The sequence below is a fragment of the Ctenopharyngodon idella genome, chromosome 9 (genome assembly GCF_019924925.1).
Source record: "Ctenopharyngodon idella isolate HZGC_01 chromosome 9, HZGC01, whole genome shotgun sequence".
NCBI classification, from domain to species: Eukaryota; Metazoa; Chordata; class Actinopteri; order Cypriniformes; family Xenocyprididae; genus Ctenopharyngodon; species Ctenopharyngodon idella.
Window position 1 is genome coordinate 32,570,837 of NC_067228.1, and position 22,834 is coordinate 32,593,670.

Genomic DNA, 22,834 nt, shown 5'->3' on the forward strand with positions numbered 1-22,834 from the left:
CATGAGGGTGAGTAATCATGTTATGAAGCAATGAGAATACTTTTTGTGCGCAAAAACAGAAGAAAAATAACGACTTTGTTCAACAAATTCGTCTGTCCCCTGTCATTCTCCTACGCTGTTTACGTTGCAGAGCTTCTGTGTTTACGTCCGAACGCCGGCTCATTACTGGCTGGCTCTGGTCACGTGAGCAGCACATGCGTGTGATGCTGACGCAGGAGCTCTGCAACAAAAATAGCGTAGGAGAATGACAGGGGAAAGATGAATTTGTTGAATAAAGTTGTTATTTTTGTTTTGTTTTTGCGCACAAAAAGTATTCTCATCGCTTCATAGCATTAAGTTTGAACCACTGCAGTCACGCTGACTATTTTAACAATGTCTTTACTACCTTTCTGGACCTTGAATGATGGTAATTTCGTTGCTTTCAATGGAGGATAAAAAAAAAAAAAACTCGGATTTTATGAAAAATATCTTAATTTGTGTTCTGAAGGCAAACGAAAGTCTTACGAGTGTGGAACAACATGAGGGTGAGCAATTAATGACAGAAATTTCATTTTTAATCAAGTGTTTTACCATACTGTACATTTGGATATTGTCACAGATATGTTTAGTTTCATTGTGTTTTAGTTTGATTTTCCAGTGTTCCTATTCCTTGTTAGTTTCTATGGTTACCACTTGATTGTTTGATTATGTGCACCTAGTCTTTATCTGATTTATTTTGTTTGTGTCTAGTATTTAAACACCTTATTTCAGTTGCTCTTCATCTGTTCTCGTTTATGTATTGTTTGGTTTGCGTTTATCCTGTGTGTTCGTGGGTGCTGACCAGCAATCCTGTCAAATATATATTCATCCATATTTCACACATGACTCTGTGTGCAGTCAAAGTAATGAGAAACTAATAACAGGCTACATTAACTGCAATATTCTACTGAAATCAAGAGTCAGAAAACAACAGAATGAAGAACTGTATAGTTTCAGTTTGACCCAGAAAAGATGCAGAATGTCTAACATCTCAATTTTTGCACTTTCAGATATGACTTTCACACATGAGGGGAACAAGACATTTACTGACAGATTGGTCAACTTTGAGAAAATGGTAAGTTTGCAAAGAATCACCATCTCTGAGACAGTTTCAAATTAGACTTCCTTAATGTTTTTGTGTGTTCTTCCAGAGAATGATTGCTAACACAGTCAGAATCATGAGATACTGCCGAAGTCAGCCATTCAGTAAGACAACAGTATGAACTGAATATCAAAATCATGTTTCAGTTAAACTGATTCTGATGCATTTCTTTCTCTCTCTTTGGTAACTATAGATCAAGAAGCACCACAGGTGACTGGTAAAAGCCATCAGGATGTGCGGAGCTATGTGCGTCACATCGGTGTGATTGACAACCAGCGCACCCTATCACAGCTGTCCCACAGGCTCGAGCCGCGCCGGACCTGATTCTATACAACTACTAGATCAGTGCTGCTTTACCTCTGCCAGTGAATAAGCTAGCTGTGTGAACAGATCCTTCCTCTCCTGCGGCGTATACACACAGTACAGTCGAACATGCCTTGGCACAAGGGCTTTCCATTCTTTGGCTGGTTGTGTGAAATTGTGGCTTCATTTCAGTGTGCAGCTGCAGGATGTTTGGACCTCTGTTTATGACCTTTAATATTCTGCCACAGATAAGATGTTGCCCCTTACTTTCAGATTGTGTTTCTTAACAGTCTGACACATGGTGTGTTTAGAATTTGGAATCATCAAGTTTCTTTCAAAGAGTGTTCTGTGGAAGCTTTTTGAGACTCTTTTTATGCTTTGAAAGAGATTCTGAGAATGTTGTGTTTATGTTGGTCTTACACTACCATTTAAAAATTTTGGGTCAGTAAGAATATTTTTTTTTCTTCTTTTTTTTAAAGAGATGAATATGTTTATTCAGCAAGGATGCATTAACTTGAAAGTGAAGAAAAATCTATTTTAAATAAATGCTGTTCTTTTGAACTTAATCAAAGAATCCTGGAAAAAAACTGTTTTCAACAATGATAATCATAAATGTTTCTTGAGCATCAAATCATCATATGATTTGATCAGTGATTTCTGAGGGATCATGTGACACTGAAGACTGGAGTAATGATGATGAAAATTCAGCTTTGATCACAGGAATAAATTACATTTTACTATATATTCACATAGAAAACAGTTATTTTAAATTGTAATAATATTTCATAGTTTTTACTGTAGTTTTGGTCAAATAAATGCAGCTTTCAAGAGCTTTCATGACGTCTTTCAAAAACATTAACCCCAAAATTTTAAACGGTAGTGTATATCAATCATAAAGCATTTTGAATTTCAAATTTTCGAATTTCAAATTTTTTTCTATTTCTTTTTTGGACTGGATGTAAATTAAAGATATTTAACTTAAGCATAAAATTAAGCATGAAGTTAAAAAACTAACTAAATGGTGAACTGAGAACATATGAGCACATTTTGAAAACCTATTGGTGGCTTGTCTGCAAATTTTGTGTGTATTGTGTAAATAAAACCATCATAAGATGCATATTTACTGACATCTTTTTTTCATTCATAGTTGTGTGATCCTTTTCGACTTGTTTCAGTTCATATATAGCTTACAGTTTAAGAAAATATTTTATAAATCATAATAAATATATATAATAAAAAATTGCATATTTTAATTGTATTGATTAAAAACAATCATAATATTTCAATATTTTGTTATTAAAAATGTCACATTTGTTACATACTGCTCTGAAACTTGAAGGATTGGAGATCCAAACACAGTTTTAATAATAGGGACAATCCAGACACATAAATCCAAAGTACAGGTAAGGTCAAACACAGGCAGCAGTCCAAACAAAAAAACAAACAAACATAAACAAGGCAGAAAACATGAGCAAAAGAGTAATCCAGAAGCAAAGCAAAACCTCACAGTGAACAGGCTAGATATAGGCAGAGAGGTAATGAGGTAAATGAGACACAGGTGTAAACAATCATGAAAGATTAGTCTTTGCAAAGGATTATGGGGAATGGAGTCCGTGTTAGTGATAATAGTCCTGGGTGGAGTGCCCTCTGGTGGTAATCACGGTCATTCTCACAGGTGATTGTGAAAACATTAGTGCTCGGTTTCACAGACAAGGCTCAAAGGGTTAGTTCACCCAAAAATGAAATTTCTGTCATTAATTACTCACCCTCATGTCGTTCCACACCCGTAAGACCTTTGAACACAAATTAAGATATTTTTGATGAAATCCGAGAGGTTTATGACTTGTCCGTAGACAGCAATATAATCACCACTTTATAACCACCACAGTGGTTCAACCTTGATTTTATGAAGTGACAAGAATACTTTTTGTGCGCAAAAACAAAACAAAAATAACGACTTTATTGAACAATATCTTCTCTTCTGTGACTTTCTCATACGCTGTTTACGTTCAGAGCTTCCGTCGACGTCAGAACGCAGACTCATTATTGGCCGGCTCCTGCGTCAGCATCACACGCATGCGTCGTGCTGCGTGTGCAGCTTCGATTAATACCAAAGACTATAGAATAACACAAGATGCGTCACTCATATTATTATGAATGGGAGAAAGTGCAACACGCAATATGGCGGATTAAGTCCCGCCATCTAAATAAGAGCCAATTGCCAATTGGTAAAGTCATTGCGTCACTGCAGCAGCCGTTAGAAGCTCCAGTTCCTATAGAAACAATCGGACGCATGCCTCCGAAATGAGACACAAGACGTATTAGCTTGATCCATCCTGGAAAAATACAGTTTTTTTGTCATGATTTGAGCGTTTAGAAACAAATTGTATGAGACAGTTGTTGTCAGCTTTCATTGGTGATTTCGAATATGAAATTTAATTGAAAGCTTGGCATAAAGCTTTGGAGAATTTGATATTTCCCCATTCAAAGTGATAGGAGCTGCACTTGCATGCCCAAGAGGCGTTTCAAAGATGGCCGCCGAGTGAAATGACTTGTCTCAAAGGGACTTTGCTAATACCGAGCCGCATTCAAATGTCGCCAACTCTAAAACAACATACACAACAGCCAAATTTTCTATATATTGTAATCATTATGATCACAATTTGTAATAATTGATTTATTGAGCTCATTGTTTCTGCCTAATTGAATACATGATTTTAGCTAACCGCATGATTTGTTTTATCTCAGAACAGAATATTCTGACATTTGGACATTGCTTTGACACAGTCACCTAGGCTACTCTGAAGAATTGTAATGTAAAAACGTGAATTTTCTGTAAAGCTGATTTACATGTATTGTGAAAAGCGCTATACAAATAAATGTGAATTGAACTGATTCGAAAATGTGTCAGAGCCATTGTTTTGTCTCAAGATGAACCCCAGTAATGTTTTTTTAAGGCACCTTTATAAAAGCTACTTAAATGTCCTGATTTAACTAAGACCTAATCCTGTCTGTGAAACAAGGCCTAAGTATATATGAGTCGTTCTAAAATTACATTCGTTTTAATGAACAGTGTGCGTGTGTGTGTGTGTGCTGGATTCGTGTGTCACTTTTTACCTCTCGTGTTCGCGCGGCTCCCTCTTTGCTCTGGTGGGCTGTACAGGTGTGTCCGCTGGGTGTCGCTGTTTTTCCCCGGCTCTGCTGCGTCACTGCGCCGATGTTGGCAACAGCTCTGTTCAGGAAGAAGTTGTTACACGTGAAATCACCGGACCGGACACTGACTGGAAATATCTGACACTGAGTCACAAGTTGACGCAAGAACTTCATGACTGCTGTCCATCTCTCCCGGGAAGACTGACAGCAGAATACAGGAGAGCGGGTACGTTTGTGTGTTTGTTTGTCTGATGTTACACTGTAATAACAACAGTGTGAGATGTGGACCAGTGCTCGTGTAGCTCATGGATCTGTTGGGATCTGTCTGGACCTGTTCCTGCATTATCCCACATCACAGACAGGGAAAGTTTATGATAAAATGATCACTTATTAATGATTAATATTTGCAAAAATGTTCTAAATCTGCTCTTCTAAAACCTTAAAGTCAACCAAAGCACGTGTGGTTTTGGTTTAGAGTCTGGTTTATGTAACATTTTGCTGTTTGCTGTAATAGAAAAATTCATATAGGGCACGTTATATAACTGTTAATGTTTACACTAATTATAGCATGTTGAATCCTTTACAAAAAATTACCAGAACAGTGATGATATCAGATGATTGCCATATTCATGTTCTTGACATGATGCTTCGAGGGACTTCATAGGAGTAATATACAGTATGTGCTTAGAATGTAATTACATCGTAATAATGCATTTATTATACATGTGCATCATAACTAAAATGATTCTGAGGGAGGGGACAGCCCTGTTCTGTTAAATGACTGTTGATGTTGATGTTTTTTTGATTCTTCTGGGGTGAAAGTCATTCTGCTGTCCACTGCATGCTGCATTGTATGATGCACAGGCCTTCACTAGATGAATGAGAAAAATCCCAGTTATTCCACTGGTTTTACTTTCTGTTCCACTGCAGAAAGCATGTGCTGGGAAATGAATGGAGGAATGTTGCTGTGACCCTATTGGTTCAGAATTGAATGAGGAAATACTGTACAAGCATTGAAATGCAGAGAGGTTATCAGAATCAGATAAGACAGCAATCCCAAAAAGTATTTGGACACTTCATTCATACTTGAAAATGAGAAAAGTGTCATTTATTGTAAAGAAAGTTAACACAATCAGAAATGTCGAGGAAAACATTTCACAAACAGAACGTGTTTGATACAGCAGTAATGAAATAATGATTATATTGTTGACAATACTGTGACTCGTTTTGGTTATCAGTGTTGATAACCACGTGCATATTTAATGTGCATATTTAATGTGCATATTTATCATGTGCATATTTAATGTGATTCTCTACACCTGTGGTTAGTTCACCTGTGTGAACTTGAGAACAGACTTAATCCACTAACAATGACCAACTGATTAAAAAACACTGATTGAGCAAAAATGACTAAGAACAGTTAAAAAAAGAAGTGGACTATGAATGTAAACTTGTGGTGTACTACTTCAACTCCAAAATGTATATTAAAAACTTGCAGATAATATATTAATAAAATAAAAGTCCATTAAGTGTACTTAATAAAAGTACACTTTCATAAGTATGTTTCTTAACACACTTAAAGGGTTAGTTCACCCAAAAATGAAAATAATGTCATTACTCACCCTCATGCCGTTCTACACCTGTAAGACCTTCGTTAATCTTCGTAACGCAAATTAAGATATTTTTGTTGAAATCCGATGGCTCCGTGAGGCCTACATAGGGAGCAATGACATTTCCTCTCTCAAGATCCATTAATGTACTAAAAACATATTTAAATCGGTTCATGTGAGTACAGTGGTTCAATATTAATATTATAAAGCAACGAGAATATTTTTGGTGCGCCAAAAAAACAAAATAACGACTTATATAGTGATGGCCGATTTCAAAACACTGCTTCAGGAAGCTTCGGACCATTATGAATCAGCGTGTCGAATCAGCGGTTCAGAGCGCCAAAGTCACGTGATTTCAGCAGTTTGGCGATTTGACACACGATCCGAATCATGATTCGACACGCTGATTCATAACGCTCCGAAGCTTCCTGAAGCAGTGATTTGAAATCGGCCATCACTATATAAGTCGTTATTTTGTTTTTTTGGCACACCAAAAATATTCTCGTCGCTTTATAATATTAATATTGAACCACTGTACTCACATGAACTGATTTAAATATGTTTTTAGTACATTAATGGATCTTGAGAGAGGAAATGTCATTGCTCCCTATGTAGGCCTCACGGAGCCATCGGATTTAAACAAAAATATCTTTCATTTTTGGGTGAACTAACCCTTTAAATACATTTTTAAAATTGCACTTTGTCAAGAAGTCAAATGAAATGTTTTACTTTAAATTTTAAATCTTAATGTTTCAGTAATCTTTTGTCGTGCCTTAAAGAAGTACACTTATTTTGATGTGTCGACTAACATACTAAAGCACATGTAAAGTATTTGATTATAATTTTAACTGTAGTGTTATTCAATTTTACATTTATTGTTAATATATTTTAATTGTACTAAATTGCAACTTCATCATTGCAAATGTGTAATTACAAATATATTTAAATACATGACATACAAGTTGCAATAGAAATGGCAGTAAAGTATATTTTAGTTGACCATAAATGCTTGTCAGTACATTCAGCAGTAACTTTAACCATATTTCAAAGACAATAGAAGTAATTATGAAATTACATATAAAGATGTACTTAAGTCCTACTTAAGTGGGTCAAAATATAATGCATTTAATATAAATCATTGCATTTAATATAATCTATAATACGTTTTCATTTAATTGCAATTAAGTGTCTGAAAACATTACATTCAGTTCGAACTTAAGTATATTCGGTTACTAAGGTGTCTTTGTTACACTGTAATTATACATGTAAGTACTGAGTAATATTAAGTAACTTACTATAGGGTTAGGGTTTGGTTTTTGTTCATGTATTTATTCAAAATGTATAGTCTATTACTATAGTAACTACATGTAACATGTAAAATAAGTGTTATATTCTTTATATTATTTCACTAAAGTCCACTTCTGTTTCACAAGAGGAGAAAAGCTCCTGCAGCATTTGATGACACACTTGCTTTGATATTTTCTATCTAATTCAATGACATTCATATTTTTATGTGATTCCAAACAATTTTGGAGCCATTTTGTATTAATGAAGATGTGAAATATACAGTATATATATATTCACTAGAGTGTATTTCTTTCCTGTGTGCTTGAACGTAAAGCACTGGTGAGGTAATCTGCTTCCTGCGTTGCTAAATATAACACAGAGCTCAAACCTGCTGTGCACCCCAGCAGTCCAGCGCAGACCTCTAAAAAACACAAATACTTCTATAGAAATGTGAAACCTTTTTAATTTTATTCTCCTGTGTCTGTTTTAACAAGATGCATTCATAGTAATATAATGAAGTTTTTACAGAAAAAAGCATTTTACCCCATTCACTACCATTATAAAGCTTGGTAGAGCCAGGATATTTTTCAATATATCTCCGATTATGTTAGATACACCTAGGATGGCTTGAGGGTGAGTAAATCATGGGATAATTTTCATTTTTGGGTGAACTATCTCTTTAAGTACTTAAGTTGTCATTTCATAATTATTTTGAAACATTGTCTTTGAAATATGGTTAAAGTGACCTGCTGAATGAACTGACAAGCATGAATGGAAAACTAAAATATACTTTAATTACATTTAAAATATATTAACTTTAACTTTTTGAATAACACATAAACACAGTTACACATACAGTTAATTATACTTGTTAGTGTGCTAGTCATCTTTAAAGCACAACGATTATTAAAACATAATAATTTAAATTTTACTTTAAAAGTAAAAATTTTAATTTTACATTATTACAAAATGCACTTTTTAAAAGTCTACTTAAGTGTGTTAAGCATAGTCATGAAAGTTTACTCTCTTTAAATGCACTTAAGTGGCCTTTTATTTCATTTATATTACAATATAATATCTACAAGTATGCATACTTTTTTAAATATACATTTAAGAATTGAAGTACACATTCAGTACAATTAAGCGCACTTCCTTTTCACAAGGGTACACGTGCTGGAATGATCTACACTTATGCTGTCAGCTGATATCAGATCAGTGGGAGTGTGTGGATCATCTTGTGTCATGTGGTCTGATTGCAGATATGAGGAATATCAGGACTGTTGAAAGGAGCGTCCTACGGTATAAGACACAGTGCACTTGTTGATCATATGCCACACGTTGTGCTTTCTGTCATTAATTGAAGCTGGTTGTTATGAATCTTGCTGATTTGAATATGTCACTGTGATAAAGTTATGCAGCAGGACAGGCATGCAAACTGTCACAAGTACACATAAACACACAGAGCCAAATATTACGTTCACACCAGCCTGTGACACTCGAGCTAAACTTGTTAGTGTAAGTGTGCGGAGTCTGTCTGACAGCTCGCGGTGTGTGTGTGTGTGTGTGTGTGTTGATTGGAGCAGAAGTGAGCAGTTCTCTCAGTGGCAGATCAAATCACAACATCTCTCCTCTGAGGAGCCTCGTCCCTCTTTCTCCTCTCATCCTCTCCTCTTTTCTTCGTTCTTCAGGAGAGAAGCGTGTTTCTAAGTGCCATTATGAGATGGCATCTCTGGGCGGCCCCTTTGTGGAAATCAAATCCGATGACATCCTCTTCTACGAGAACTGCGGCGGCGGGAGTTTCGGGAGCGTGTATCGCGCCCGCTGGCTCTCGCAGGACAAAGAGGTGGCGGTGAAAAAGCTTCTGAAGATTGAAAAAGAGGTGGGAGTGAGAGTCGCCCGAGCTTTTCATACACATGCTTTAATTGTCAGTGTGATAATCATTTTAATTGCCTCTCTGTGTGTCGACTCCAGTCCGACCAGCGCGGTTACGCCTCCCCTCTTCTCTACGGAGAGAGACTCGCACTCTCACAGCGTCTTTTGTGAACTGAAATTCATAGACTATGTCTTTAAGAGAAAATTGTCACATAATTAAGTCATATTAGTTTCAGCTGAGTGCAGTGTTTGTCTTTGGGGTGAAGTGTATTTACTTTTAAGTGCTAGATTCATTGTTGTCTTTGTTCTTCACATATAGTGATTTTCGAGCATAATGGCTCTGGTAACGTTTTGGATGGTACCATTTGGTTGGGGGAAAAGTGACATTAAAAATTATAATTTGACTAACTGCTTAAAAATTTAGTAAAATTACACAAAAGTGTTGTCAGCAGTCAAATTAAATTTTAAATTCATCTGATTCACATTACAGACTTTTTAAAGGGGACTTATTGTGCCCCTTTTCACAAGATGTAATATAAGTCTCAGGTGTCCCCAGAAAGTTTCAGCTCAAAATACCCCACAGATCATTTATTATAGCTTGACAAATTTGCCCCTATTTGGGTGTGAGCAAAAACACGCTGTGTTTGTGTGTGTCCCTTTAAATGCAAATGAGCTGCTGCTCCCGGCCATCTTTCCAGAAGAGGGCAGAGCTTTAACAGCTTATGCTTTGGTTGCTCAACAACAACAAAGCTGGAAAATCTTACGCAGCCAAAATGAGGATTGTCTGTAACGGTTTTCAGCCTTACAGTGTTGAATTGACCCTCGTTTGTGAAGCAGTCCGGTGTAAAATGACGGCAACAACACTCTACTACAACAACACTTCCTCTTGTCTAAAGCACCTTAACATGGCCTCGCCCCCTTTATTGCGTGTTCTTGGGGGCGGGGTTTATGTAAATTCCAGACTGTGCTCCAAAAAAACCCCCGACCCTATAGGTCATTTTTTCAAGCACCTTATTACGACCTATATTTACGTTTTAAAGTCATGCGCCCTCTAGCTGGCATAAAAATAATGACAGTGTCGTGTTACGTCTGTCGTCATGAAATGACGTATGACCGTCGTTACCAATCAAAATGCGTGATAATTTAAATGCAATGTGTGGACTTTTTACACGGCCCCTTACCCGCCATTTGTCCTATTTCCATTTAGCAAAACTCATTTTTTTATTAACATCTACACCCACCCCACCCCTAAACCTACCCTTAGTGATTTATAGTGCATATCAAACCATGTGATCGCATGATCACATGATTGCGTATTGTTGTATATTGCAGTGCTCTACCATGTGAGCTATGCGAAACCTGAAATATGACGCAGATAAAAGGGTACAATGCATTAAAATGAAAGTGTCCTGTTGTCGATAGGGGCGCAACTTTAGTAAACACTCCTATGGGTCGTATTTCAGGGAAGTGACAAACGACCTATATAGGCGTATTGGTTGGAGGACATGTTGGTAAATTCACTAACCAAGGAAGAAGCTTGTTGTAGTCCCTAGCAGCCGTTTGTTGTAGTCGTTAAACAGAGAATTCTGTAAAAGAAAATATCTCTCTTTGCATTGAACTTTGAGCGTCGTAACTTTGCAGATGTTGTTTGTGTTCTAACAGCAACATTACACACTAACTAAAGTTAAAAAAGTGAAATCATAATCAACCACCCCTTTAAAATCAGCTTTTAACTTAAATGATGCTGTTAATATAATTTGTAATTAAATTTTCTTGTATTAAATTAGGAATGAATGTACATACTGAATCTGCATCATGAATCTGTTTTGAATCTGTATCATATTGTCATGTTTCAAGTCTTTGTTCCGGCTGTATTTGCAGGCGGAGATTTTAAGTGTTCTCAGTCATCGAAACATTATCCAGTTTTATGGAGCGATTCTGGAAGCTCCCAACTATGGAATTGTTACAGGTCAGTAAAACATGACTCATCACTCTCATTCGCAACATTTATTACAGTGTTTGCAGGGCAGGGCGGTTCTGAAATTCCTCAAACATTCTATCTTTATTATTCACCAGAGACTCCATTAAAACTTTGCTCCGTAGATCATGTGTCTTTTATTTATAATTAATAATTCTTTTCTGCTTTAAACTACTCTATAAGAATTATACTTTAAGAAATTGAAGACAAAAGTTAGAAAATTATGTAACTGTTGTCATTTGAATAATAAATTGTGATTGGTCTTCCTTACATCTATTTATCCATCTATATTATATATTAATACACATATATAACTGTCTGATTATTTGTTCTTGCCAAAAATGTTTTTGCTGAATTGCAAGCACTAGTACTTCCTCCAGGAAATGCTAATTTCCCAGTTGATCTCAGGCCAGTTTCATTTGCATTTGGTTTATAATAAGCAAATAACAACAATAAACAAATATCCATTGGCCTCTAGTTTGTGAATTCACATAATGAAATGTAGATTTCCTTCCACTTTAATAAATGATCTGAGAGACAAATATATTACCAGTCAATTTGCAGAACTAGTGTTCTTGTAATTTGATTGAATATGTTTTTTATTATTATTATTCCATTGATTCTTTATAATTGGGATAAATCAGACTACAAAAGTGCAAATATAAAAGTTATCTACCACATTTTTTTTTTTCACTTTTTTTTTTCATAATGTGTACTGTATTGAAAATATAAATTTTTTAATTAATCATGGATTAATGAAATTGTGGGACCTTTGTCCCATAACTGAAGAATTAGTGACAACACGTCAGGTCTCAATGAGCTACACTGATATAATGCTGTTCTTCATGTCAATCTTCCTCAGATCTCAGTGAGATTAAACTCTGTCTGTAATGAGATGTGGTGTTTTAGTCTGCTTCTGCTGTGTTGAGCGAGTGCGACACAAATGATGATTGTAAAAGATCATAAAGTTCTGTGTCATTGGTCTGCAGTACTGAGAGACAGCTGAGTCTCTCTTTATGAAAAGTAAATGTAATAAGAGCAGGTGAAGGTGATGTTTATGACCAGATCACCTCTCTCAGTGAGGTTATTAATTTCCCCTGTGTGTATATCTCTGTTTGAACCTGATAATCTGACCATTATATGATGTGTGCTCACAGTGACCTAAACCAAAGCTAAACATGCTATATTTATGAATATTAAAGGATTAGTTCACTTTTAAATAAACTTTTGCTGATAATTTACTCACCCCCATGTCATCCAAGATGTCCATGTCTTTCTTTCTTCAGTCGAAAAAAAAATTAAGGTTTTTGATGAAAACATTCCAGGATTTTTCTCCATATAATGGACTTCAATGGACACCAAACGGTTCAAGGTCCAAACGACAGTTTCAGTGCAGCTTCAAAGGGCTTTAAACGATACCAGACGATGAATAAGGGTCTTATCTAGTGAAACGATCGGTCATTTTAGAAAAAAATACAACTGTATATGCTTTATATAAACAAACGTTTGCCTTCTAAGTGCCTCCGCAAAAACCGCATTTCTGTATGCTCCAAAAAGCTTACGCTGTATGTCCTACGCCTTCCCTATTCAACTTACGGAACGAACACAGCGCCAGTTACGTTTTTTCCGTAAGTTGAATAGGGAAGGCGTAGGACATACAGCGTAAGCATTTTGGAGAATGCGGAAATGCGGTTTTGGCGGAAGCACTTAGAAGGCAAACGTTTGTTTATATAAAGCATATACAGTTGTATTTTTTTCTAAAATGACCGATCGTTTCGCTAGATAAGACCCTTATTCCTCGTCTGGTATCGTTTAAAGCCAGTTGAAGCTGCACTGAAACTGTCGTTTGGACCTTGAACCGTTTGGTGTCCATTGAAGTCCATTATATGGAGAAAAATCCTGGAATGTTTTCATCAAAAACCTTAATTTTTTTTCGACTGAAGAAAGAAAGACATGGACATCTTGGATGACATGAGGGTGAGTAAATTATCAGCAAAAGTTTATTTAAAAGTGAACTAATCCTTTAACAGACTCAACTGCACTCATATGTGTTATGTAACGTTAGCTGTATTTGGATACTTCACATTCTTTTGGGAACATGTATTTTGTAGTGGGACATGCTTAAATCCTAATTTATTTATTTATTTTGATTTACTCATTTTAAACAGAATTGTATTCATTATTTTTTATTACATATGCAGGGGCAGATCTACCGGGGTGGCACGGGGTGGCAACTGCCACCCTAAGAAAAAGCTTTGCCACCCCATCTGCCACCCCAAAATTATCACAGAATAAAATATAAATGTAAGCAGTGTTTCAAGTACTGCTTTTCAGCAGCGGCGCTTCAATGTGATGACCTAAAAAAGTAAATAAACTGATTAATTAATGCAAAATAATGGCAAGAAACACGTCTTTCAATGTGCATGATGGTTACACGCAGCGCGCCCAGTGTAGTCAGCTTCATTAACAAATTACTCTTATGAACCGGTTCTTTGGGAGTCAAAAACACACAGCGCAGCCAAGTTCACGTACAAATTTTTTTCCCATTTGTTCGTGAATCGGAAAATTACTGCTTCCCGGCTAACTCAGAAGTCCTGTGAGAAATGTAATCCCATCCGAATATGTCTGAGAGTCATTTTCGTAATTTTTTGGCGAAAAACGTTGTACACCTTCAAACTTGTGATTGTCAACTTTCTTTGTAGGCATTTGTTATGTGTAACCTACTGTATTTTTGCAGAACTGAGAAATGACTGCCTAAGGATATAGTCTTGTGTCAGAAGACCAATACACTGCTATAGTACTGTATTGTATTGAAATTTGGCCAAATGTGCAGAGAATGCTGAATTTACTGTATTGTGGTGCATACCAAGTTCATACATATTTTTCTCATGCTTTTCATCTACTGCAATATCAATTTACAATAGTAAAATGAAAAAAAAAAATTTCCCTCCAAAAGGTCATTGCTGTATTTTACTGTATCTGCATCTGTAAATTTATTTTTGTATAGTGTAGTAGACATTGAGCTGCAAAATAATTCCTGAATCCCAATAAGATAAGTTTTTGTTTTTGTTACAGTGTTATATAAATTGATCTGACTAGTGTTCACTGGGCAGTGCAGTAGTCTGTGTATTTGTAATGTTTTGTGTCATCTGATGCCAAAGTTTGATTTTGTCAGACAAGAATAAGTTTTTGACTAGAACATTTTATTTTGACCTGGAAGTTTGAGGTTTGACCTGGAAGTTGTGAGAAAAGGTTGAATTGTTTCATGAATTGTGTGTTAGCAATCAAGAAAAACAATAAGACTGAAAAGTTTGAAAGACAAATTTATGCTGGCTTGTCATAAAGTCAACTTAAAGTCTTGTTTAAAAAACGTAAAAACTTTGGTCAGAATATAGATGTTCTGGGTGATTGCTAAAGTGTTGCTAGGTGGTTGCTAGGAGATTCTGGGTGGTTTCTAGGCTCTTGCTATGCAATTGCTGGGGTGTTGCTAGAGTATGTAGGTGATAGGGTGTTCTGGGTGAACACACACAGACATTCCCACCTCAGTTAATAACAGAAACTCAAAAATTGTTTGCAAAAAACAAGTTTTTGTTGTTCTTTAACTTGCACTAAAACATGTGATTTATACCATTGAAGTAGCCTGTGTAATATTAATAAAACTGCTCATCACCTTTAGTGATACAAGCTCAGACTCATTAAAGAATCTGTTGATGTTTTTCGTATAGTGTCTTGACTTGGTGCCATGATGGATATTGAAATCTTCTTATTTTTTTTAATTTTAAACAGTATAGATGATTACTTTGTGGTAATGCAATGTTTGTGACGCAACTGTGTATGTCAGGCCATAAATCTCCAAAAAGTATGCATGGGCGCTTGCTTTGGTGTTGCCACCCCTCATAGACCTCATGCCACCCCTTTGCCACCCTATATATCATTTTCTAGATCCGCCCCTGTACATATGACATTTTTATAACCTAATATTACTGATATTAATTTAGACACTACATGGAGTACTGGTACTTGTAATAGTACTAATAAATCAATTTGTAACAGAAATATTTAATCCTGTGATTCATTAATTATTAAATCACAAAGAAAATGCTTTTACTGCAAATCTTATGAATTAGTAATTTTATGTATAATATATTCAATCAAAATATATTACATGATATAAATGTTGACTGTTTTAATATATATATATATATATATATATATATATATATATATATATATATATAAAATAGTAATAGTAATATGAAAACAATTATTTCTTGTTATTTCTTGAGCATCAAATCAGCACATTAGAATGATTTCTTATACTTATTCAACTTTGAAATACTTATTGCACTCATTAATACTTAAAAATACTTATTAAAAATCATGGTAACACTTTAGTTTAAGACCCAGTTCTCACGATTAACTAGGTGCTTATTAGCATGCATATTACTAGGATATTGGCTGTTTATTAGTGCTTATAAAGTACATATTAATTATTATTCTGCATGACCATATATTACATCCCATAATCCTACATAATACGTAAACTTAACAACTACCTTACTATTAATGAGCAGAAATTAGGAATTTATTGAGGCAAAAGTTAGTTAATAGTGAGAATTGGATCCTAAACTAAAGTGTGACCAGAATCATATTTCCTCATGTCAATCACATGTATCAGTAGGGTCGTATGGGGCATCTAAACATGAAATAACTAATTAAGGTGTGTCTTGAAATGGGGTCAAAGTCCACAGCTTAGCACTCATATGTTTGTTTTTCAGCAAAAAGGGCTGTCAGAGATTAAAACTATTTTTTATTTAATCATTTTAACTTTTGCCTTTAAACAAGTATCACACCATGCAAATAAATGGCATTACAGTTGTGTTTCTTCTTGTCCTGTGTGCCGTAGATGTCAGTGTTTGTATATTGTGTGTAGTGATCGTATATGGTTCCAGTGAATTTAGATGATGTCATTGAGTATTTGAGCTCAGAAACAGGATATTGTGATACAGTGTTTAACCGCAAGTACTATAGCACAGTACTCAATGACAACTAATACTAGTGCACTACATCCCACAGCAGTGATATGTAAAACTACTGCCCAGTACAAGAGATTATGCATTTTAATTTGTATTATATGTATATGTGTGTGTGTTTTATGGTAGAGTATGCCAGCGGTGGATCTCTGTTTGACTATCTGTCCAGTGACGAGAGTGAAGACATCAGTATGAAGCAGATTATGACCTGGGCCATGGACATTGCTAAAGGTATTATAAACACTCAAACACACATAAACTGAAAAAAAAGATGAGATTAGATGTTCTAAATGTAAAACAAAGCACATTTGCAGCGGAAGCCTAGAACAAATGTGCTCATTTTGTTTCAAAAATATGACCAAATATAAAGATATAAGGACAGGACTGGAACATACCAATGCACTGCAAGTGTGCTGTCCATACTTAGGGGAGACCAGTGTTTTGGGAGCTGCTCTGAGCAGCTTAAACCAGTCACGACCAGCAGGGAGGTAGATTACTGTAAACATTATACAGTTTAACTAATTTTAACTAACTCCCAGCTGTTTCTCTGACCGGACTTGACCTGTGAGAGGAAACAAACTGAACAGTTTACATTAATATGTGCACCTCTTGCTGCAGCGCTGACTTTTGCGTTCACATACTTGTGTAAAATATGTTGCAGTGTTTGGATTAACATTACACATGGTCATGTGACACTGGTGTGATATAATCAGTTACCAATCTTGTCTGTGCAAAGTTGTATCAAATCTGTATGTACCCGGTTGCTTTCAATTATTCATAAATCACTGTTTACATGGAGCAAACGACACCACACATGAAATGAAAGCATAATATTTAACCAGAAGTTTGTCTGTCTGGAAAAGGACATTATGCCGGTCAAAAGTTTGGAATAATTAAATTTTTTTAAAGGGGTCATGACCTGCATTTTTTAAATATTTTATGTTTCCTGAGGTGCACTTATGATGTTGGTATGATTTTTACTTCAAAAATTGTCATGATGTAGAAATAAAAGGCCATTTTCTACCCTGATTTTAGCCCTCTGATTTGAACGCTCTGTTTGAAGGGGCGTGTCTGCTGTGAGACTTCAGTGTAAACGCACACTGCTGTGATTGGCTAACATCTTTGCATATGAAATAAGTATTACAATTGAAACTCTTTTGAAAACATTTACTATGTTTTTACTATTACAGTTGTCGAGATTAACTAATCGTGAAAAGTGTTGATTAGCATTATATTTAGATCTACTCCGGTCGCATGAAAGTTTGCAACGATGAGAATTGTAGCCGATGACAGACATGTCTGTTGAGTGCATGAAAGCAGTGATCTCATCATTGCAACTCAATTTCTGCACTCTCATGAATGCTTTCATCATAACTAACAGTGCAAAGATTATGTAAATGAATGCGTAGACAGTGTCATTGCTTATAATGTGAGTTTTTGGCGAGAGTCCAGAACTTAATAGCTGATAAACTTGCACTGTGTGATTGACAGCTCCAGTGATTATAAAGGGAGCGTTCTTTGATTGCTTTCTATATGTACTTTAATCACAATTTAAATAACAGATTATATTCATGCTACTAAGAGAAACAATGTGAAGTTGATCCTTTAGTCATTCGCTTGATTTCCTGACATATAAACAGCAATAAACTAATTCATGTCTGACTGTGCATGAATTATTACATCATGTGACAAAATCCGAAACCAGTCATTTTCTGAGCTTGGATTCAATAAAAGCTGTTTTTGGACAAACGAGGAAGTTTTGAGTTCTGAAATGTACAGGATGTTTTTACAGTACAATGACCTTTTACATTTCAAAAGATCAAGGGAATTTTGATTTCTCAATCCATGAACTCTTTAAATGTTTTTGCAAGAAACCTCTTATTCTTCCCAATATTGCATTTATTTGATCGAAAATACAGAAGAAAACAGTAATAATGTGAAATATAATTGCAAATTAAAATAACTGTTTACTATGTGAATATATTTAAAAATGTAATACCTGAAGTATTCCTACCTAACTAATTTATTCCTGTAATTTGATGCAAACATCACTGGTGTCTGTGACGTCACAAACTACCTTGTAACCAATCACATCAATGTGCCAGCGGGCTTTAGCATATCATTATCAGTGAACTAGCAGGGAGAAGCCAGGTTATCCCGGTATATTTGTCTGTTGATATGAACAATCAGGTAGATTATAGTGGGTGTATGATGAACTTTATGCCTTTCTCCGCTGACATTCTGAGTTGTTCAAAGCGTCTGTAAGGATACTGATTGTTAGAAGGCAGCTGTCTGACTCTGACATGGCGAACAGGAACATGGTTTGTGTAACATTAGCAACACATTATTAGCTGTTTGATAACATAGTCAAGCAAAAGGCTAATATTAATTACCGTTATGTGTCTGATGTTGTAAAGAGCGATACCATTGTGCAGCGTTTACGCCAGTAAGTTGACCGAGTGGATCTTTGAGCTGGCGTGAGCAAGTAGAGGCGGGGCTAATTTGCATATTAATTGGTCTGCGTATTTTAAATTAGGCAAGGGTGTAGAGTTACATTCAAGCTATTTTAAGGCATGAAGTTTTTTTTTTTTTTCACAGGAAAAAACATTTAAATATGTCATTTTGGTGATTAAAGATTAGTTTTAAGGGATAAAATTGTTGCCTACTGGGGGACTTTAATTATTCCAAACATTTGACCGGCAGTGTAAGCACTTTAACAAAACTGTAAGCTTTTTACATTTCTGCGATGAACCCCTCAGGCCCACATGCCTTCTAGGTCTTTATTGTAATCGCAGTACTGTAAACACATTTCCTGTTTGTTTATGCTCACAGAGACAAAGGAGAAGCAACAGATGCTGTTATTTTAACTCAAATATTCCAGTGTAATAATGACTAATAACAAAATCAAATTCTAGTCTTTCACAATTCATCTTTGTATGTTGTGTTTTCTCTCATAGGCATGCACTATCTGCACGCTGAGGCCCCGTTTACAGTCATTCACAGAGACCTCAAGTCCAGAAATGGTTTGTAACCTTGTTAAATAAAGGCTCTGTATATATTTATTTGAGTTCAGGAGTGCTTGAATACTGTCTGTTTCTATAACCTGAAGATCTTGTGTTTCTTTTCAGTTGTGTTGACTGCAGATTCAGTACCCAAGGTACATGATGATGTCTATTCATACATACAGACACAAGTTCTCTATATTTTATTAGTTCTGCATGAAAAATGGCAACCCTTATTGCAAAGTCTGTTGATTAATTGGACTCTTCATTTCCTCAGATTTGTGATTTTGGGGCATCCAAGTTTCACTCTCACACCACCCACATGTCTCTGGTGGGCACATTTCCCTGGATGGCCCCTGAAGTCATCCAGAGCTTTCCTGTGTCTGAGACCTGTGACACATACTCTTACGGAGTGGTGAGTGTGTGAACGTGAACGCTGGTGCTTCTAGCTACTTGTACTGAAAAAAGTGAAAAGGCTGTGTCATCCATTAGGGGTTCAAGTGCAAAACGCTGAAACCTTATTCTTATTGTAAGGATTTTTATCATTATTCTTCTACCGTAAAACTGATCATGCAGACCAAACCGTAAGGCCTAAAGACTTGAAACTTGGCCAGATGCTAGGTCTCAATTTGGAGAGAGATTGACTTGATATCACCCCAAATGGCCAATAGGGCGTACTACAGTGATCAAAAGTATGAAATCGCTCATAATTCCTAGACCATTTGTCTTATACCATTGGAATCCTTGGCTCAAGACGGACAAAATGTATTATCTCTGATTACTTTTGCGAACTAGTACTAGTTTTTTTGCCCGATCAGAACCAAACCAGTGCAGGAATATTCTCTAGATTCTGAATATCAACAATTATCAAAAAAAAGTTGAAATTTCAATTCACGGTCATAAAGGGACGCCAAAATGTTCGACGTACACTGAGCCACTTTTACTAAAACTCTCGAACGGAATGAGATATTGGCACCAAACTCTGACCATATATGTAAGAGCTCTATCTGAGGTCACAGTAAAAAATCACCACGATTGACCACTTGGTGGCGCTAAAACATGAAAAAACAATTGTTTGTCCGATTGACTTGGAAATTGACATGCTGTGTCTTTGTCCAAGATTCCATGATGTTTTGTGAGGACATTGGCATATCTTGAAAAACATGGCCGCCATCGCCAATGAAATTTGAGCACCTGTTAGACAAGGTTAACAAAGACCTATTGGAACAAAACTTGGTAGGCATGTTCGACTCATGGCTTTAGAGGTCTATGAAAAATTTAAAAGAAATCTGCCACCGGGGGGCAATATCGCGTTTTTACGAGTTCGTAAACAATTGTATATTATGCAATGTTTCACACATACACGCAATATTGATATCGTATGTTAGATCTCTTCATTCTGAACAACTTGGCCTCAAGAACCACTACTGTCAATCAAATCGTTTGTGAAATATCTGTGATTATTTAAAAAAAAACCTACTTTTGCAAAGTAGTCCTATAGGTTTTTCGCTCAACCTTAATAAAACCCAAAAATATACCCAAAATCCTAAACAAAAACTCTAAACTTCACAAAATTAGGTGAGTACTAAACAAGCATGCAAACTTTTATGGAGATTGGACTATAGGTGGCGCTATTACTGTTAAAAAGCTTTAAAAAACATATATTTCCTTAGTAAATTGTCTGTATTGGCTGTAAACGGTCTTTTCAATCTATGATCTAGGTGGTTACAGGATTGCTAAATAAAACATAATACATTTTTACATACAGTATCTCACAAAAGTGAGTACACCCCTCACATTTCAGCAACCATTTTAGTATATCTTCTCAAGGGACAATACTATAGAAATGAAAATTGGATATACTTTAGAGTAGTCAATGTGCAGCTTGTATAGCAGTACAGATTTACTGTTCTCTAAAAATAACTCAACATACAGCCATTATTGTCTAAATAACTGGCAACAAAAGTGAGCACACCTTAAGTGAATATGTCAAAACTGTGACCAAAGTGTCAATATTTTGTGTGAGCACCATTGTTATCTAGCACTGCCTTAATCCTCCTGGGCATGGAATTCACCAGAGCTGCACAGGTTGTTGCTGGGATCCTCTTCCACTTCTCCATAAAGACATCACGGAGCTGCTGGATGTTAGACACATGGTGCTTCTCCACCTTCCGCTTGAGGATGTCCCACAGGTGCTCAATAGGGTTCTGGTCTGGAGACATACTTGGCCACTCCGTCACCTTCACCTTCAGCTTCCTCAGCAAGGCAGTTGTCATCTTGGCAGTGTGTTTGGGGTCATTATCATGTTGGAAAACTGCCGTTCGGCCCAGTTTCTGAAGGGATGGTATCATGTTCTGCTTCAGTACATGTTGGAATCCATGTTTCCCTCAATGAAGTGCAGTTCATCAGTCCCAGCAGCAATCATGCAGCCTCAGACTATGATGCTACCACCACGCTACCACATCATAGTCCATGCTTGACTGTAGGCAAGACACAATTTTCTTGGTACTCCTCACCAGGGCGTCGCCACACATGCTGGACACCATCTGAGTCAAACAAGTTTATCTTAGTTTTATCAGACCACAGGACATGTTTCCAATAATTCATGCTCTTGGACAGGTTGTCTTCAGCAAACTGTGGGCTTTCTTGTGAGCCAGCTTCAGAAGAGGCTTCCTTCTGGGACGACGTCCATGCAAACCGACTTGTTGCAGTGTGCGGCCTATGGTCTGAGCACTGACAAGCTGACCTTCCGCTTCTGCAACCTCTAAAGCAATGCTGGCAGCACTCATGCATCTGTTTTTTGAAGCCAGCTTCTGCAAGTGACGCACAGCACAAGGTCTCAACTTCTTTGATTCAACTTCTTTGGCCTGTTCTGAGTGGAAAACCTCTCTCTATGACCCTGGCCACTGTACTGTAACTCAGTTTCATGGTGTTTCCGATCTTCTTATAGCCTAGGCCATCTTTGTGGAGAGGAACAATTCTAATTCTCAAATCCTCAGAGAGTTCTTTGCCATGAGGTGCCATGTTGAACATCCAGTGATCAGTATAAGAGAATTGTACTCAAAGCACCAAATTTTAACTGCTCTAATACAAGATCCACACATTTATATGGTCCTGTCAAGCAGACAAAAACATGAACATGATGAATAGGACATGTGGCTTTTCATGGTTAAAAGATGTAGAGCTGTCATCACTTAGGGTGTACTCACATTTGTTGCCAGCTATTTAGACAATAATGGCTGTATGTTAAGTTATTTTCAGAGGACAGTAAATTTATACTGCTCTACAAGCAGCACATTGACTACTGTAAAATATATCCAAGTTTCATTTCTATAGTATTGTCCCTTGAGAGGATATACTAAAATAGTTACTGAAATGTGAGGGGTGTACTCACCTATGTGAGATACTGTATGTGTTTAAAGGCCTTAAAGGGTTTGTACCTCGATAATTGCTGCTCGCAGCTATATTTTAAAGTG

The 22,834-nt window shown here is 36.3% G+C and overlaps 2 protein-coding genes across 3 annotated transcripts in view; both read left to right on the forward strand.

Moving 5' to 3' along the window:
* The window catches only part of rapgef4a (Rap guanine nucleotide exchange factor 4a), an 89,331-nt gene extending 86,791 nt beyond the window's left edge, over positions 1-2,540 (forward strand). The window contains exons 30-32 of the mRNA XM_051905060.1: positions 1,029-1,093; positions 1,170-1,224; positions 1,314-2,540. Coding sequence (XP_051761020.1) covers positions 1,029-1,093; positions 1,170-1,224; positions 1,314-1,444 — 251 coding nt within the window. The 3' untranslated portion in view covers positions 1,445-2,540. The remainder of the gene's footprint in view (positions 1-1,028; positions 1,094-1,169; positions 1,225-1,313) is intronic.
* Positions 2,541-4,628: 2,088 nt separating this feature from the next.
* map3k20a (mitogen-activated protein kinase kinase kinase 20a) overlaps positions 4,629-22,834 on the forward strand; it is a 52,314-nt gene continuing 34,108 nt past the window's right edge. For both annotated transcript variants that reach the window (XM_051905062.1, XM_051905061.1), the window contains exons 1-7: positions 4,629-4,802; positions 9,162-9,352; positions 11,227-11,314; positions 16,486-16,587; positions 19,314-19,379; positions 19,485-19,513; positions 19,636-19,773. In XM_051905062.1, the coding sequence (XP_051761022.1) occupies positions 9,194-9,352; positions 11,227-11,314; positions 16,486-16,587; positions 19,314-19,379; positions 19,485-19,513; positions 19,636-19,773 (582 nt within the window). In that variant the 5' untranslated portion in view covers positions 4,629-4,802; positions 9,162-9,193. The remainder of the gene's footprint in view (positions 4,803-9,161; positions 9,353-11,226; positions 11,315-16,485; positions 16,588-19,313; positions 19,380-19,484; positions 19,514-19,635; positions 19,774-22,834) is intronic.